The sequence below is a fragment of the Aptenodytes patagonicus genome, chromosome 10 (assembly GCF_965638725.1).
Source record: "Aptenodytes patagonicus chromosome 10, bAptPat1.pri.cur, whole genome shotgun sequence".
NCBI classification, from domain to species: domain Eukaryota; kingdom Metazoa; phylum Chordata; class Aves; order Sphenisciformes; family Spheniscidae; genus Aptenodytes; species Aptenodytes patagonicus.
Genome location: NC_134958.1, coordinates 15508299 through 15526320, shown reverse-complemented (window position 1 = coordinate 15526320; position 18022 = coordinate 15508299). Strand labels below are relative to the sequence as shown.

General features: G+C 47.4%; 1 protein-coding gene across 11 annotated transcripts in view; it reads right to left on the bottom strand.

Annotated features, from left to right (window-relative positions):
* The window catches only part of PPIP5K1 (diphosphoinositol pentakisphosphate kinase 1), a 52575-nt gene that overhangs the window by 31127 nt on the left and 3426 nt on the right, over positions 1-18022 (bottom strand). For 6 of the 11 annotated variants that reach the window (XM_076348225.1, XM_076348232.1, XM_076348231.1 and 3 more), the window contains exons 1-18: positions 16984-17334; positions 15705-15873; positions 15224-15398; positions 13437-13632; positions 13255-13345; positions 12159-12244; positions 11768-11922; positions 10658-10759; positions 10222-10383; positions 9053-9174; positions 8496-8597; positions 7134-7220; positions 6610-6685; positions 5975-6084; positions 4909-4994; positions 4370-4498; positions 1001-1122; positions 61-243 (exon numbers count right to left, since the gene is read on the bottom strand). In XM_076348225.1, coding sequence (XP_076204340.1) covers positions 61-243; positions 1001-1122; positions 4370-4498; positions 4909-4994; positions 5975-6084; positions 6610-6685; positions 7134-7220; positions 8496-8597; positions 9053-9174; positions 10222-10383; positions 10658-10759; positions 11768-11922; positions 12159-12244; positions 13255-13345; positions 13437-13632; positions 15224-15370 — 1956 coding nt within the window. In that variant the 5' untranslated portion in view covers positions 15371-15398; positions 15705-15873; positions 16984-17334. Of the gene's footprint in view, positions 1-60; positions 244-1000; positions 1123-4369; positions 4499-4908; positions 4995-5974; positions 6085-6609; positions 6686-7133; positions 7221-8495; positions 8598-9052; positions 9175-10221; positions 10384-10657; positions 10760-11767; positions 11923-12158; positions 12245-13254; positions 13346-13436; positions 13633-15223; positions 15399-15704; positions 15874-16983; positions 17335-18022 lie in introns of those variants that run through there. The other 5 variants (XM_076348228.1, XM_076348226.1, XM_076348227.1 and 2 more) reach the window with 2 other exon arrangements.

Genomic DNA, 18022 nt, shown 5'->3' with positions numbered 1-18022 from the left:
TGGAGCAATGCTATTCTCCTTCCAGATACAGGAAGCAACAAAGCCACACAGGTGCTTTACCTTTTCATAATCCTCTTCACAGAACTCAGCATCCTTCTGCATGATTTCATGCAGTCGTGCCTTCACTCTGTGTTGACAGCTGCTAAGGGAATCACTGTCACTGTCCAGGAGACCGTTCATATTGGCACTTTTCACCATTTGCACTAGGATGGGGGTCAGCTCTCCTTCCAGGGCCAGCAGACCCTAAAGCAACACAGGACAAGATTTCAGCTATGCGCAACCCAAGCAACAAACATTTCTGGTAGTTTCATTCATGGCCAGCCTTCAGTCAACTTGAGTGAAATCTCAACTGTCCTTGAAGAGCAGTTTTACAGCAACAGCACCTAGTCACCAGTGACTCTGGCATGCTTCTAGAGCTATTCGAGGCAAAAGGCCAGCTCTGCCTGCAGCAGCCCAAGATTTGTCTAGGCAATTGTTGAGCAGCCAACTCTGGTAGAAAATGTTGATACAGCAGAGGCTCTAAAGAACAGCTAAGGTCACCAGAGGATTTCCCTTGGCTCAAGCTTTAACTGCAGATGAACCTATCTTCTCCCCAACCCCCACCCCACACTGCACCAAAGACATTTCATTCCCCTTTTAAATCCAGCAGTCAAGGAAGAACCTCTCTGGCTGGGCAGTCATCCAAGAAACACTCAATTTGTAGGCAATTAATACTTGTGCTCTAACATCAAACACCAGCAATACTCCATAAATAACTCCTTCTCTGGTCAAAGTCCTATCCTAGACAGGATACTAAAGGTAACATACATGTGCAATGACACTGGATTTCCAGTACCGCCCCGTACACTTGCTATTAGCATAGTGTACCACTGTCCTCCCAACAGAGAGGGGGAAGCTCCTAAGACAGCTCCTTCCTCATCACCAGAGGTTTTCCTTTAGAACTGACATATTTTAAGACTAATGTAGCAGAACTAACAGATGCCCAAAAGAGAGGAAGGACCTTTGCAAAAGCTGCTGCTGTCATCTGAACTCGTCCCTCATCTGAGGCGTAGATCTTGAGATCATGACGGTAGGTGCTGTGCAACCTGAGCAAGCCACATCCAGGGAAACCAGCGTAATCACCTGGAACAGAGAACAAACTCAAAATTAATATTCTGACACCTGCAAAACTATCAGCTGAATATACTGCTTTAGACAACAAACTTTATTGTAGTAACAAAGTTATGCAGAGAATTAATCGCTTTCATAGCCAGCATTTAGGCTGCTCCAAAATAGACAGTTCTAGCCATACATGATGACCAGAAATCTGGTTCAGGCTTTGCTTAACTTCGGAAAGTTCATTTTGAGGAAAAAAGTGAGCATTCACCAGTCAAGTCTGATGCTGCCCAAATTCTGCAGCAACCCTCTCTGAACAGTCCATAATTATTCTGTTAGCCTGAATACCCCTGTGCAGAATAAAGATGCACAAAAAAAATTGCCTCCTTCTACGTGTTCTCTGCACAAAAGCAGGTACTGCTGCCATCAGAACTGCAGGCAGAGCTATTCAGCAGGGAGGCACCTGGCTTCCAAAGCATATCCTGTAGAGCTACAATTATCTTGCGGCACAAAATGCCGGTTTATTTATGATGGCTGAGTCAACCACAGGAGTCAGATTAGCAATGGGAGAAAGCGACTCATGCAGCTGTTGAGTCTGACCCTCCAAAGATAGTGCAGCGGTGACTAATTTGCTGCTGCCTGGAATCCCATGATGATTTTGCACAGTACCCAGTCACATTGCATGAGAAGATGGGAAAACTGCTCTGAGCTCTGAGCTCACAACTCAGAGAAACACCCTGCTAGACAAGGACAGACACCAGCCAGAAGTCAGCTGTATATCTGGACAAAGCTGCCATGTACCAACTGCTGTCCAGGAACACAGCATCTCACTCCAAAATAAGATCTCTCCCTCTCCATTAATGACCATGTGAAGCAGAAGTGTCCAAAGCCATGATTCAGAAGGACTGAAGTCACCTTGTACATGCTCAGACCGAGCTCTACTGTGAGCAAAAGGGCAGCCACTCAGTGGTCACCAGATACAGAGCAGTCAGTTCAGAACTCACATAGACCATACCTTAGGGCTCAGCCCAGCTTGCTGGTAACTACACTCCACTTGACCAGAGCTCTGCAGACAGGTCTCTTCTCTCAGGTTTTGGCTCATTACGCTGCAATCTACTCCCTGTACTTCCACAGGGAGTTGCCTCTCCTGCACACTGTCTTCTGGTCTCCCCAGTCTCTTGTCCAAGTCAGTGGCTGATCCTCTCAGCTCCGGGCTTCAGAGATCCACAACAGCACCAGGAAGTCCCCAGCCTTTCTAACTCACCGTTTCCATCTTCAAGAATGGCACACAGGCCTTGTCATGAAGATCCTTTGTCCACTACTGCTCCTCCTCCTTTAGTCTCTGTGCACTGACAGTCTGCTCTACTTGTTGGCACCTTGCAGTAAGCAACACCATGTACACCTAGTTTTCTCATCTTTTAGAAAGTTTATCCTCACGTTTGCTAAAAATGTGCTCTTGAGATCACAAGCATCTGACCTCACAGCTCACCTCCCTCAACCTGCTGGCAACACTTCTCTTAATGCAGCCCAGGATACCATTCGCCTTCTTTATGGCAAGGGCACATTGTTGGCTCATGTTCAACTTGGTGTTCACCAGGACCCCCAGGTCCTTTTCTGCAAAGCTACTTTCCAGCTGGTTAGCCCCCAGCATATATTGGTGCAGGGGGCTGTTCCTCCCCAGAGGCAGGACTTTGCAATTCCCCTCGTTGAACATCATGAGGTTCCTGCCAGCCCATTTCTCCAGCCTGTCGAGGTTCCTCTGGACGGCAGCATGACCCTCTGGCGTATCAGCCACTCCTCCCAGTTCTGTGTCATCTGCAAACTTGCTGAGGGTACACTCTGCCCCATCATCCGGATCGTTAATGAAGATATTAAAGAGGATCGGACCCAGTTTTCACCCCTAGACTACACCGCTAGCTCCTGGCCTCCAACTAGACTTTGTGCCACTGATCACCACCCTCTGAGCCCAGCCATTCAGCTAGCTTTCAATCCACCTCACTGTCTGCTCATCCAGACCGTACTTCATCAGCTATGAGGATGTTACCAGAGACAGTGTTGAAAGCCTTACTGAAATCAAAGTAGGCCATAGCCACTGTTCTCCCCTCATGTAAACAAGCCAGTCACTTCACTGTAGAAGGTTATCAGGTTGGTTAAGCATGACTTCCCTTTGTGAATCCATGCTGACTACTCCCAATCACCTTCCTATCCTTCATGTGCCCAGAAATGGTTTCCAGGATTAGCTGCTCCATCACCTTCCCAGGGACTGTGGTGAGGTTGACCAGCCTGCAGTTCCCTGGGTCCTCCTTCTTGTCATTTTTGAAGCTAGGAGTGACATTTCCTCTCCTCCAGTCCTCAGGCACCCCCCGCCCCAGTCCTCACAATATTTCAAAGATAATCTAGAGTGGCCTCGCAGTGACATCTGCCAGCTCCCTCAGCACTCGTGGGTGCATCCCGTCAGGGCCCGTGGGCTTATGTATGTCCAGTTTGCTTAAGTATTCCCTGACCTGATCCTCTTCCACCAAGGGTAACTCTTCCTTATTCCAGAAGGAAATCTTTTCCAATTCAATTTAAATTAGCTTAATTAATTTGAAATTTAATTAATTAAATTGAATTAATTAAACATACAAGTCAAAGATAAGCAGTATCCAATACTGGTCTCATCAGATCAATACAGTAGCAGTGTATTACTTCTGACTCTTTACTTGGATGAAAAAGGCAATCTCAGCCTTTTTTTTTTCCCCTTTTGGGCTCTTGTTGATCTGTGTGTGTACTAAATGTTTTTCAGAGTCACAGAATTGTGGTGGAGAAAATATGGAGAAGTTACCTTCCTATTCTCCTGTCTCAAGGCAGAATTATCTGTGTTCCAAGATAGATTTCCTCTGTTCTCTGCATCTGACCTAAATTCCTTGTTAATCATACAGAAATTTTGAATCGTATTTGCTGCATCAGAATGTATCTTATTAGAATGGTTTCTCTTTTTTGAATACTGGCACATCAGTTGAAAGAATGCTATTGTGCTCCAAGACATACTCAAGTTTAACCACTGCAGCAGACATCTCTAGCCAGCTTAGGGATCTTTGGGTGCAAAACCCACTTAAATTATTTACCCTTACCAGGTCAACTCAAAAGAACAAAACCAGTGATGATCTGAGTCACACAGGCTGCACACAGCCCACAGATGTCTGAGCATCCCTTACACTGGTGATTAGTCACCTGGGCTGGGCAGCCTGTCACAGTCCCAGGACAGGACCGGAGATACATGGACAATGCTTACCTTGGCCACCAGGGTACATACAGCGAAAGGCTCGCCCCAGCTCTTCTGCCTGGACTCTTCCTGCTGGTGTCAGCTCTCCACCCCACTTAAGCACCAGGAGAAGGGATGGCGAAGACTCTCGGCGAGCTTCTAGGAAACAAACAGGTACTCACTACATCAGATCTCAAAGCTAGCTTGCAGGGGGAGAGGAGGGGAGGAAGAAGAGGTTGTCATCAGCGTCTTGCAGAGCGTTCTCAACACAAGCCTGACCCAAAATCCCCAGGAACCAAACCAGCAAGTACAAAATAAAGAGTCACTACCATAATGTCAGGTATAGGCTGACATTCATGAAATTGGAAGCATAAGCCCTGTGGCACCATCCGGGGTGTATTGGTACACTACATTATGCATCACTCCAACCCTCCTTATGATGTGAGCGAAGGCAAGATATGGGTCAGTAATTTTGCTTGCACGTCCAGAGGCCTATATAGGTAGGATAGCTGCACGTGCTCTTGAACACCGGGCTTGAAGATCATGGCAGCAACATCAGGTTTCTTTACCTTCATCTTCACTTGCAGCTTTTGGATGTCCATGAGGCAGATAGGTCAACTGAACCTTACGGTTAATACCAGAAAAATGCCCATACCTGTCACAAGGAGAGGGGGAAAAAAATTTAAACAAATCAACTCCACTCACCCTTTGCCCAGAGGTCCCTAGGCAGCACACAGCAAAAATACAGCACAGGCAAAAGACTTTCTGCTGCAACACCAATTGCCACGGAACATGAACATTTTTGCCATCTACCTGTGACCTGGCGCGCACCCCCAAAAAAAGCCAAACAACTCCCCCAAATGAAATTCAAAGATCCATTTATTTGCCTGCTCTTCAGCTGACAGCACTCTGTGCTCTCTTACCCCACCGGAGCTCTAATCAACCTTAGTTAATTTCTATCTACATCTTTAACAAGTGAATTAATGAGATCACAGAAAAAAAACAGTCTGCCAGCCGCTCTGAGGATAACCACATCTCTAAAGAGCAAAAAGAGCAGGGGAAGGAATCAGCAATTCATCCTCTGTGCTCCACAGACATGGCTTGAACACAGACACTGCCTGTGTATGCCACAGCGAGCTATAGTTCTGAGAGAAACCCTTCTTGTGTTTCTAAGATGCCAACACCACCATATTGTCTTCTATTTCAGCTATACGAAACCTAAGAGGACACAAACATCTTTTCATGTTTTCCAAGCTCCTTTTTGTTAAACTTTTGGCGGCAGGACAACCTTATTTAAAACAAGATTTGTTCCAAATTTATCAAAATGCTTCATATCAATGTGGTCCCTACAGGACTCCAGTTCCTCTCCCGCAGTAAAGGAAGCTCAGTTTTGTCTCAAGTTGTTTAGCCAAAAACCAGACACACTTGGAACAAGAATCAGCAGTGGTTTTGATGCCAAGGAGAAAACGTTAAGAGCATGGCACCTTTCACGTACAGCTGCTAACAGGGGATGGAGGAGACTGACCTCTGGGGAGCCAGCTGGCCAGGACATGAGCAGCACAGCTTGTTTCTATATCGCATGCTGACCCACGGCTCTGAGACAAATTCACGGTGCCCCAAGATATGAACCCTTACATCTCCAAGACGCTCTTCAGCTGTTCCAGTTTGGATTTCCTCTCCTCAATTTCACAATCACTGTGGGTTCCCAGGTCCACCACAAGCTGCCGTGCAATGTCCAGCACTTCCTGTTGGAGAGCAGACAGTCTCAAGCATCCGGCAATTCTGCCTCAGACTCACCGCTGTGCTCTTACAAGGCCTCCAGATGGCTTCACTCAGCATCAGGTCCACACAGACACTCATCAGAGACACGTCATTTCATAAGACACAGCTCAGGCAGGACAAACTTTCACACTGCAGTTTGCTTCATCCCCACCCCTGTGCTCCAGCCCTGTTCAGAACCAAGCAGGTGCTTCCAACTGCCCCACTCCCTAGCCTGGACCCATCTTTCACCAGAGGCAACCACAACAGATGGGCAAGCTGCATCAGGTCATCCCCATCTTACAGTCTTCGCATCAGCCAGGAACAGTTTCCATTCCGCTCTCACACTATCACCCAGCTGAGTGTGCATGGGGTGGGAATGAGAAAGGGAGCATTTGTGCAACAGACTGTTGCTCTTTTGAGGGTTTCCCCTCTCCCAAAGAATTGCCTCGTGCTGGGATCCGTATTACCTGCATGTCCCACACAGTAACCCCAGAGAGGACTCCCCTCACCTGTAGCTGCTCTGGTTTCTTCAGCTTCAACTTCCCTGTCTTGTAGCCATCATATTTCTCAAATAATTCAAAGAACCTGAACAGACAACAAAGAACCCCGATCCATTTTCTGCTGTTTCAGTGCTACAAGGACTTTCATCCTTACATATACATTCACACTCTGTTCTTCAGGGAGAACCAGCAGGCCCCCTGGCTCCTTCCTGTGCTTCAGAAATTCTGAAAAAACAAGTGTTTCCAGCCGCAGGTACGAAAAGGAAGCAGCCACTAGCTTCCCATTTAGTGGAGCACTTCCCTTTGCAGCACCTAGCAGACCTTCACTCTTTCTTCCAGAGTTCACACAGAAGGTGCCAGGATCCTTATGGGGAAAGGGGGTTCCCTCAACTGGGCAGAAAGTATTTGCTTGAATGGAGCCAGGAAAAAGTACTGCCTCCCATGCACTCAGCCCTTCTGCTCCTTCTCTTGATTCAGAAAACGGGCCCTCCTCACTTCCCAGCAGCACAGCATCTTCTTGCCTCGACTCTTACCGGGGATGCTTAACTTCCATCTTCATCTTCTGCTTTGGGGTGCGATCTCCATGCCGGATGACTGCAATAACACAACGAAGCTCCATCCTGGGGAAACACAAGATACACCTGACAAATGTGCCCCTACACTCCAGAATTGCCACCAGAAAGTAGTTTCTTTCAGTTCCATCTTTCTGACAGCTGCTTTCCTCATCAGTGGCAGAACTTCTCCCAGACTAAACCAGGAACAAGTGCCAAGGCTGTAAAAGCAGTCAAAGTACTGCAGACACTACCAGGTCATCTGGTTTCCTATCAGGCAAAAGCACCACAGTACCATAATATGACAGGCAGAACCACATCTGCAGCAGAAAGGACCAGGCTGGATGTTACAGAATCTACAGAAACAGCATTTTGAATTGTGCCGAGCTTGTTTTCATGCCCAACTTGTGTGATGCTCATAGGACCATTTAGAAAGACCCAGGAAAAAACAACTTGGTTCAGGAGAACGGTTATACAGCTGGGGTCCTGTCTTCAAGCAACCAATAAGAGCTGTACATAGAAAGATCCCATAGCAATCAGCCACCTGCAGGAACCAGTAGTTAGGCTGGCTAATTTCAGAAGGGCTACATGAGTTTGCTTTTTCAGATACTACAATATCCAACTATTTCTTATAGGATCCCAGAGAAATGGGGATCAATTCTATCAGTCTCATTGTCACAAGGTGTCAGTGAAGCCAGCAGTCCTGTGAGCTGTGCAGTGTTTGTGTTTGCCAACTTTTTCCAAATGATCACACGGTAAAGGAAGGATGAATACATACTCTCAATCTACCTTTTCTGTAGCACCGACTTTGTTCACTTCATACAAATGTATAAGTGTGCTGAAGATCACAAAGAAACTTTTGTCTTTGGTCTTTTAGCCTTACGTGGTGGAAAACTAGTAAGGCAAACAGTATCAAACGAGGGTCTGCCAAGTGTACAGGTAACGTGAATACTTCAGCTAATTGTTTTCCACCCATTTCACTAGCAGCTCAACACGCATTTTCTCCAAGTAGCAGCCTACTGAACACTGAGCCAGCTACAGTGATGCCCTAATCTGTTTCCTGTGCTGATCGAGAATTTGGGCCTTCTGAAAGCCATGTGAGCAGTTTCTGTAATTCTTCAATGGCTGCTTGTCTGCATTCATCAAACCTATGACTAATTTACCATCTATCACCCCTTTCGTGTGCATGGCTAAGCCTTTCCACAGGCATTTCAGGGTTGCAACCAACACAGCAGCTGGAGAATGTCATGCTGCTGGGTGATGTCTGTCCTTTGGACAGAGTTTGCACTTTGTCCCTCATGTAGCCATCACTGGCATTCTTTTGAGAAGATGGCAGGTACTCACATCGTGCCTGAAGTTGTGGGTACAATGGGAATGTCTTCTGCCTCTGTTGGGATGGACCAGGGAATATGAAACTGGGGAGCCAATTCCCGCATGATTATATTTCTGGAAGAAATTAGAAGAAAAAACTCACAAGAAATTCCATTTCCTTGGTTCTCCACCTCCTCCTTAGTGGGCCAGCTGAAAGATTTGAAGAGAGCCACAAAATTTCTCCTGACCTTCCTCGCAGAGACATCTATCACACCATGGGCTAGTTAAGGCACCCCAAAGGGACACCAATTTCCCTCACATCACCAATACTGCAGTGAGCTTAGCATCCAGTGAAAAGTCCTGCAAGATACATCTAGCTGTAGACAAAGACAGCTAATGCTAATGCAGGCAGGAGCTCCAGGGGCTAAAAATAATTAACCCGTTCCTCCCAGAGCCAAGCTTTCACCTGCTGAACAAATGTCCCCATATGAACCACCTGCAGACTTCTCCAACATACTGATCAAGACTCCACATTCATTTTACTTTGCTATGAGTTACCCTACCGCTATCAAAACTTGAATTTTACATACCCAAGGATTTTGGCACAGTCATCATAATACTTCATAGAGTTCTTCACAAAACTGAAGCCGTTCACATCGCAAACAAAAGAGTGGCCGTTTGCCCGCAGGAGGTCGAACCCACACACTGTTTGCTGCATGAGGAAGCAGAGGACACAGGACTCAGGCACGCTGTGAGGGAGTGCAGCAAGGGGACAGCAGCTGCCCAGCCAAGCCGGGCACACACACAGACCCAGCCAGCATACGCTGCCCAATTCAGCTCCACTGGTGCTGCAGCCATCCTCCACTCTATGCCTACCTCACCAGCCTTGAAGAAGTGTGAAAATACAGCTGCTACCCAGCTGTAACAGGCCCTTTAGAGGAACCTTTACGCTCTCACAGCTGTATCAAAGGCCCAACCCACAAGCCCCCGGATTAAGCCATCAGAGCCGCCCCCCTACCTCCCAGAGCTCTAAAGGCTTAAGATAGAGCAGCTCCTGGCTCTCCTGGTCTTGCCTTTAAATCCAACTGTTTTGAACCAGACTGACAAGTACAGACAATAAGTGGTGCAGGCAAAGACATCCATCACTATGTGGAAAAGGCTGCAAGGTAGAACAAGCCCACAGCTGTATCAGCACAACTGCATGGGTTGCAGATCGCAGTGGGGGCAGGAACAAGTAGTCAAGTGCTTCTTCTGCTGACTTTGCTGAACATGTCATGTAACCATACCTAGACTCACACACTCACTCTACTGACCTGTAAAAGAGAACGCAAATGTGCACCAAAGCCAGACCGAAAATAGAACAACAAAAAAAACAAACCCAGAAGAAAAGAAGACCAAGCTTTCCACACAAATACAACTAGGAAACAGTAAAGGCAAGATGAGCGCAAGTCAGATGGACAGCAGCATGCTCAGAATGTGAGATTAAATGCTCAGATGTACGCTGGACACCAGCCACCTCCCAGCACAGAGGGCATTTGCTGCAGGCCCTCCTGCCTTCCCAATCATCTCTGACCAGCAAACTGCCATGGCCAGCAGGACCAGCTGCACCCAGCCAGCAGAGACGGCAACTGGCATCAGGCATGGAAGACTGCCACACCAGAGACACATCAGGGTAACAGAGCTCAAGCTTTAACACTGACTGAGATTCGAATCAGACATTCGTGGAGTATCCTGCTTGCATAGGAGAGAAAACACAGACCTTAAAGGCTACACAGACTTTCCGGGCAACTAGTTTCTCCATGGCAGTCAGCATGACTGGGTAGCGGATTTCTTTCCCTTCACTGTCCCGTTCAACCTTCCCATCCAAAGCAGGGGATTTGCGAGCCTCTGCATGGGCATAGTCTGGTCCAACAGTGTACACCTGGGAAGAGAAATAGTTACACCTGACATAACCACCTAGACTAACTGCAGCTTCCAGAAGGTATTTCTAATGCAGACACAGAGAGAAGAAGATCAGATGGTCTCCTGTTATGACCTGCAGAATATCCACTCCCTGCTTTGGGATCCAAGCTGCACAGTCAGCACCTCACAGCTTAAACAAACACTCCAGAATCTAAGTAGGACTAAGTAGGACTGCCCAACCTTCAGCCATCCCAGCCTGGAGAAGGAAAGAGCTATTCCAGACTTTTCCTTACCTTTACATCAGTGCCATCTGTAGGCATGAACTCCTCATAAATGTATGAGCCTGTCTTCCTCACACTGCTCTCTGGGGAGTACACGCTACTCCGGCTGCCAATCTGAAAGCACAGAATAAACACCTCAGGGAAGAGCATGGGGCTCCTTTTCTTAGATGGAAGAACAAAAAGTGTAAGTTTCATCCCATATGTAGAGAATTAGCGGAATGCCTCTCAGAACCCCCAGCTATTACAGCACTCTTATTTATGGAGGACAAAAGAGACTCCAAAACGCAGACAGTAGGTATGTCCTTTTCCAGGCTTTAAAAAGGAGGAAAGTTATTATAGACCCTTAGGTTGACCCCAGTCACTACGAGGATATGGAACAAAAAACAGTGGATAAAGATCTAGAAAGTAAGGAACCTAGCTAATAAGCAAATGAAAATAAATGATGACAGGTGATAATCAGACCAATTTAACTTCCTTCTAGGACAGTTGACTGATCTTATGGACAGAGGATGATGTTGTTTTCATTTTTAGTAAGGCTTTGGATACAACCTCAAGTGGCATGCCTGTATGTTAGCTAAGGAAACAATCATTTTAAGATTATTAATGGCAGATGCGTAACTGATTGAAAAAAAGATATATCACAGCTATTAATTGTTCGCTGGCAAAGTGGAGGAAGTGAGTAAGGGCAGATTCCCTGTGGAATTTAGGAATAAATACTGCATTTATCACATTTGCAAGCTATGCTAAGGTGAGAAGGGCAACAATGATGTTGGAGGACAGGAACATAAGTTTAAAAAAAAAAATCACCTTGATAAACTGAGGAAGTGATCTGGAAAAACAGCATGCAATTCAATAAGGGACACAGTTCTCCATGACTGCTAGACAGGACACAGGTCAAACAGAGGATGGGGAAGGCGAAGTCAGCACTACCACTAAAATATGTCCTTCTGCAATTCCGAGGTAGATGGGGTTGAACTAAAAGTTCTAAGAAGATCTAGATTTCCCCAACACAAAACCTTTATTTCCCCTTCACCTGCCCCAGCACTCCTTCCTGAAGCCACATGGGTCTCAGAGCCACAGATCTGTTGGTGCCAACACTAAAATTGGAGTCCCCCTCCTCACCTTCCGAAAGAGCCGCTGGCTGCCCCCACCTGCTGACGTTGGGTAGTAAATATACACATTATGGTCTTCAGCACTGACTGGCTTCTCTACAAATGGCTTTGGGAAAACAGCTCCATTTACCTCCACGTGGTCCTCTCCTTCCACCAAGTTGCACTCTGAAGACAAAGCACAGCAGCAGCATGTTAGGAAAGGGTGAGACAGACCTAGTGCAGAACCGAAGCCCTTCAGTCCTGGCCAGTCAGCCAGTTTTGCTGTTGGGACCTTTGTCCACAAAAAACAAGAGACTTGTGAATCAGGCCTCTTCAAGTTGATTATTAGCACCTGTTCTCTGCAGAATATCTTAAATAGTACAGTATGTGAAAATGGCTTTCAGTAGAGCCTGAACACTGACCTTCTGGTCTATCAGGGTCTCGATTGAGCACAGCATAGCGGGGCAAGTCTATTCCCTCTTCTTGAAGGATCCGATACACTTCACGCCTGCAGAGGACAGAAACAGTGTCAGAAGAGTCTAGAAGGTCCTCAGTACATGCCAAGGGAAAGGCTTCACTCCCACTGATGAAGAACAAAGTCAAATGAACACAAAAAAGCCTCAAGACAGAGTGCAAATACTTCTCAGCACATGGTTTCCAGATAAGACCTACAGGCTATGGGGCATGCCTCAGTCCTACTCCAGACAGAGATGTCCCAGAGTAGATCTCTACCTGGCCTAAACATGGATGCTCATTTACTAGCACATGCCCAATCCACAGCAACACACCCAGCACACACCACCTACCCAGATCTGCCCTCTCGAAGGGTGCCCTGTCACACTAAGCTGCCCAACGCCCAGGCCAGGCAGATGCAGCAGAGCTTCCTTTCATCCTGTGTCAGTGGGTAAACCGCAATTCTTTCACTAGAGTTACACCTTGGGGTGCCTGTCAGCACCCACAGGAACACTGCTCACAACCCAGAGACATGGCAGGAGGTTTGGAGTCTGGTATGAGCCCTACCCATACACAGCCAAAGCAGTCTGGCTGTATGCACTGAAGTACGTGACTGCTGGTGGCCTCTACCAAGAGCTGACTGAGAAGCCTCTTGAAGTGTCTGACCAACATACTCTCCTGAGAATCTGACCTGGCCTCGCTCCCAATTTCTGTCCCAGAACCCTGTCCCACTACTCGGCTCTCCTACTGAGAGACTAGTCTTTTTGTCTTAGTTGTGGCAGTCTCGTTCTGCAAGACCTCTTCCACTTCCTACTTCATCTAGCCACTCCTTACAAGACATTTGCACCAGAAAATGAAACATGCCAAGTCTCAATGGTTTTACCCCCAAATCTATTCCTCTCCATGTTTTAGAGAAACGATCCCTAAAAGCCACTGTTGAGGTCCCCCTCCTCCCCATCTCACTCATTTGCTTGTGGCCAGGAAGACGAAGTTTGCACAGCATGCTGAGGAGAGGAATCAGACAAAGGAAGAGGGAAGGGGCTTTAGTGGATCACAGACACCTACCTGTCCTGGATATAATACTGCATATCAAGGTCATTAATCAGAAACGGCTTGCACAGCTTGGCATAAGCAACTGCTTTATCCAGGGGGAATCCTGAAATGCAGGGAAGGGGAGGGGGGAAGAATGAGTGGAAGCTCCCTTACCCAGATCTCAAGTAGGCTAAGGCGTGCCACAGACTTTTTACCTTTGGAGTGGAACGATATTAGGCAGTCACAAGAGGGCCAGTTCTCCACCGGTTCATTCAGAATAACATCTTCTCCCATAATCACCACTGTGATATACTCAAACTTGCACAGACGTTCCAGAATCTGTGTCATGGGCTTTGACTTAGACTTTTTGGTCATAGCACAGATTCCAACCACAATCTGCCGTTCAGGTGGCTAAGGGAAGAGAGACATCAGTTTAGCACAAGGTCAACTACTTTACTGAATTTAAACTATAACAGTGTAGAAATGCAGCAATGCAGAACAAACACGGGATTTCCTTCCAACCTTATGCACTCACAGCTCTTGCTAGACTCGAACCCATACGCACTTCCAGCTCCCACTACAGTCCACTGGTGGACATCATTAAGGAGCAGCCCAAAACAACCGCTTCTTTGCCAGCTACTATGTACCTCTTCCTTTTACTGGGCACTAATGCTAAGGTCAGAAATAAGTATCTGGCACCTGAACAAGCAGCAGGGACTGGAATCCCACATACTGTTCTCTGGCCCATAACTCACCAAGACAGTTGGTGGACTTAGGCAGGCTCAGAGAAGAGCCGCAAATGTTTTATAGCAAAAAAGTCCAGGAGCTCAGTCTGTTTGTCTTATCTGAGAGAAAATGAAGGGGAGATTACAACAGTAAGTAGCTATGAGTAGAAGAGAAACAGTACCAAGTGCTCTTCCCTATACCTGACAAAGGTACAACAAGATCCAGTGGGATGAAGTTAAGCTGAGTAAGTCAAGAGAGAAGGCGTGCATTCAAAAAGCATTGGTAACTGTAACAGAGGAGCAGGCTAAGGTCTGTGGTGGACTTTCCATCACCATCTAGAAACCCCAGACTGGATGTTTTCCTGACAGATTAATTCTGGCCCTAGCAAGATTAAACACAGTGAGATCATCTGAAGTGATACACACAGGACTGCGGGTTACCCAGCACAAACAATTGTGGCTTCAAACTGTAAGCTGAGACTTTAGAAGTTACTGCACTGACTTGCAAAGCCAAGGTTCCACAGCGAAAACAACATCTGGGAAGTGAAAGGGTTTCCAAATCCTTCACCACACCTGATAAATAGCTCCTCACTGAGCATCAAGGTACACAACACTGTTTGGGTTTGAAGGAAGCCCATGTGGGCTGCTAGGTCAACAACCCACTTGCAATGGAGACTCAGGGTACAGAGGCAATGGAAACGACCACTGCACTGGCGTATGGTCCCAGCAATTCGCACAGCCAGCAGCTATGTCCCTGCAGCATCCAAGTCCCATGTGCAGAACCGCAAATGTAACATTTAATATAACACTGAATAGGGGCCAAAAGCAGTCAGGAGCTGGAGATCGTTCTCCTTTTTGCATCCTGTTCCCGGAGGTTACAGAAAAGAATAAATGCTTCCTTTCTGCAGACACACCTTTGCCCTTTTCACAGTTCTCAGAGTTTTCCTCAAAAATTTCCCTGGTGAAACAGAAAGGTTTACAAGAGTGTCAGGGTTAAGTTGCTAGGACAAATAAATCCACTGTAGTACCTGAAAAAGACCTGCAAGCGAAAAGGCTAGGATTTACTGCAGCATGAGGCAGCGAGTATGGCAGCATGACAATGCAATACGTCCTGTCAGAAATGACATTGCCGTTCCCCACGGTTATGCCACACAGCCTGGTGCCATGTCCCCTGAAGTCCCGACTGCCTGCGGCCTCAGCAGCAACCGCACAAACCCTGGCTGAGACCCAGGAATTCTGCACAGATGCTCCAACCCAGAATGCCGGGACCTCCTTACCGACTCCTCCTCTTCATCATCTTCAAAGAAATCGGTTTCGTCTGTCTTCATGTTTGATCCCAGAAAGTCTGTCTCATCATCCCTGGAACCGACAACAAACCTGGGAGTGGAGTTCTCTCCCTCACTGGAGGTCGTCAGGGACGACATTGCAGCTTCGGTGGCCGACCATCCCGCTCTGGAATCACAGTGTGCAAAAAGGGATAGAGAAGGTCAGATGCAGGGCGAGCCAGGGGCCGGCTGCGCTACTGGAAGCAGGTGATGCTGGGGAGGGCAGGGACTGATCTGGCATATCTGGCATGAGTGAGCCCAGGACATGCTGCCCAGCACAAAAGGAGGGAGCAGGAAGAGACCCTCAGGGTGGGAGGGGATCCGGAATTCAGGATCGTTTTAGATAGGCAGCTCCATCGTGCAATTAACCCCTTTGCACCGACTGGGAAAGGGACAGTGGATTTCGCCAGCGCTGAAATCATGTAAACCTTACAATGATGCATGTTCCAAGCCGCTGTCTAAATCATGGAAGGGACAGTGGACACTCTCGCAGGCTTATACACCCAAAGACATCAACTGGGACTCCAGAAGTTAGGATGAAGCTTAGGACAGTGACAGTGACTTTCCAATCGCCAATTTTCATCCTTTCAGCTCAAGAAGACCTACAGTAACAGAGAGACCAGTTTGAGAGGCGCATGAGTTTGTGGGAAGGACGGAAAAGGAAGAAGTGACAACTCTTTGGCAAGGGAAGAGGACACAGAGGAAGCATCAGCAACGGTTTGGGTTGCAGGTCAGGGTTTCTGGGTTTGCAAGCTGGCTCTGATTTACTCTGTGACCATGGAAGCCAATTATCGGGATACAAGCTATGCTTTATAAATGACAGGAAAGGAGTGCGTCTTGCACTGTCACCTACAATAGCAGCACTGTCTGCTGCAGAAGTGACAGAGTTGGAATACACAGTACGCATGGCCTGTACACACCAAGGACACAGCTGTTCATCTCTGACCATAGCTGCACATACATAAGTGTCAAGCGGTTGCCCTTTACCGTGTTTTCCCCAACTATAAAGTGGTGAAAAGCATTCCTCCCATGTAAGTAAGTGCAACCCTGAGAAGAGGACGTTGTGAACACCTCATGTTATTAAGTTCTTCCTAAAAATGGACATGAGACACTCTACCACTGCTTCTCATGCTCTCACATGATTTCCAGCATTCCCCAGACTGAGAGTTACTGTATTTCCTCCTCTTTTGAGCATGCTTTCCCTTACAGCCAGTACACCGTAGAAGACTACTGCCACATACAGCTGTCAATTCCCAGTCCTCTGGCAGCTCTTCTTCACAGAGCAGAGGAGGCACACCCAAATGCCATCGGCCTGCTGCCAGCATGGTTTCACGGTAGGTGAGAATCCCCTCACCAGGAACAATGGAGAGAGATCGCCTTAATCCATTCGAGCAGGGTGGGAACAGGCAAAAGAAACAACCACATAGAGCAAGCCAGCTGCTTGTGAAATCCCCTTGGAAATAAGGGTAAAAATAAAGCATGCCTCCACGCAGAAAGGCTGTGCGTGCCCCCAGGAAGGACAGGAGATGTAACAGGTAAGCACTCAGAAAGCGCTGGAGCAGAAGCACACTGGACAAGGTCCCAAACCCATGCTACCAGGCACTGGTTCAACAGCAAGCCCATCAGTTATCACGCTGGATCTACTGGGGGAGCTGACACCAACCCAACAGAAACCAGAGAGGTGACACAGCAAGCCCAGACTTTGTACCTACCGCACCAAGGATGATCTCCTCTGCCTGTCTCCCAGCTCACGCCGGTCTTCTGCTTGTGCACCAAGCCCAGTGCTGCCTGCTCCCACACAAACTTGAGGCACAGTGCACGCCCAGCACAGAAAAGTGTCCCGATCAGCAAGAGTTAAAGCTGTAATTCACCAACAGTGCTCTCTGCTGGTGGGAGCAACAATGCTGGCAGACCAGGCTATACAGGCATTTTACTGTGTGCTCCATATAGCCCTACTATTTCCACATGAGGACAAGAGTAGGATTCCCGACATGCTCAGGAACCATTTTTATTCCTGTGCTTTGCTGCCTCAGCACACCAGCGCAGAATGAGACCTTAGCAAGTACACTATCAGCTTGATGGCTGATGATTTAATGAAGTAAACCACGCAAGAAGAGGAGGAGGGTTGTTTTCTCCAATCCCTTACTCTCCCCTCCCTCCTGGAAAAAACAGATCAAGCAGCAGGAAAACCTTTGCCCTAAGAACTAAGAAAGCAACGAGTTCTCTACATTCCTGTTCCTATCCCAGAAAAAAGCCTCTGCCTCGCTCTATTTCTAGAGGCCACGACACACCATACTCGAACCAGGTAAAAACCTAGAGGCTCACTGAAGCCAACGGCCACTGATGCATCAGGCATCCCCTTGGTGTCAACAGGGAAAGCCTCATGATCTCAGGTTGTTTCTGGTGTGGGGAAAGGGATTTTTAGTATAACCAAAACCTTTTTCAAGTTTCTCTTTAAAGTAGATCCCTTATCTGACTAGATTTATACCAAGAGAGACCACAGACTCTTGATGAAGCAGAACTTTTAGCTACAGGCATAACTAAGGCATCTAAAACTCAGACAGACTGTTGCTCTTAAAGGGAAACAGGCAAGTGGAGCTCTGTTCTGGTATCAAAGGCTAATAACATCAGGTTTTGCCACCATGTCTGAATCAGCTCTAGCGCTGGGCTATCAGAGAGTTTGTATGCCAGGAGGGTGGCAACTTCCCTTACAGAAACGGTACCAGCAAGGTTCCTGTATGGTGCTCAGCC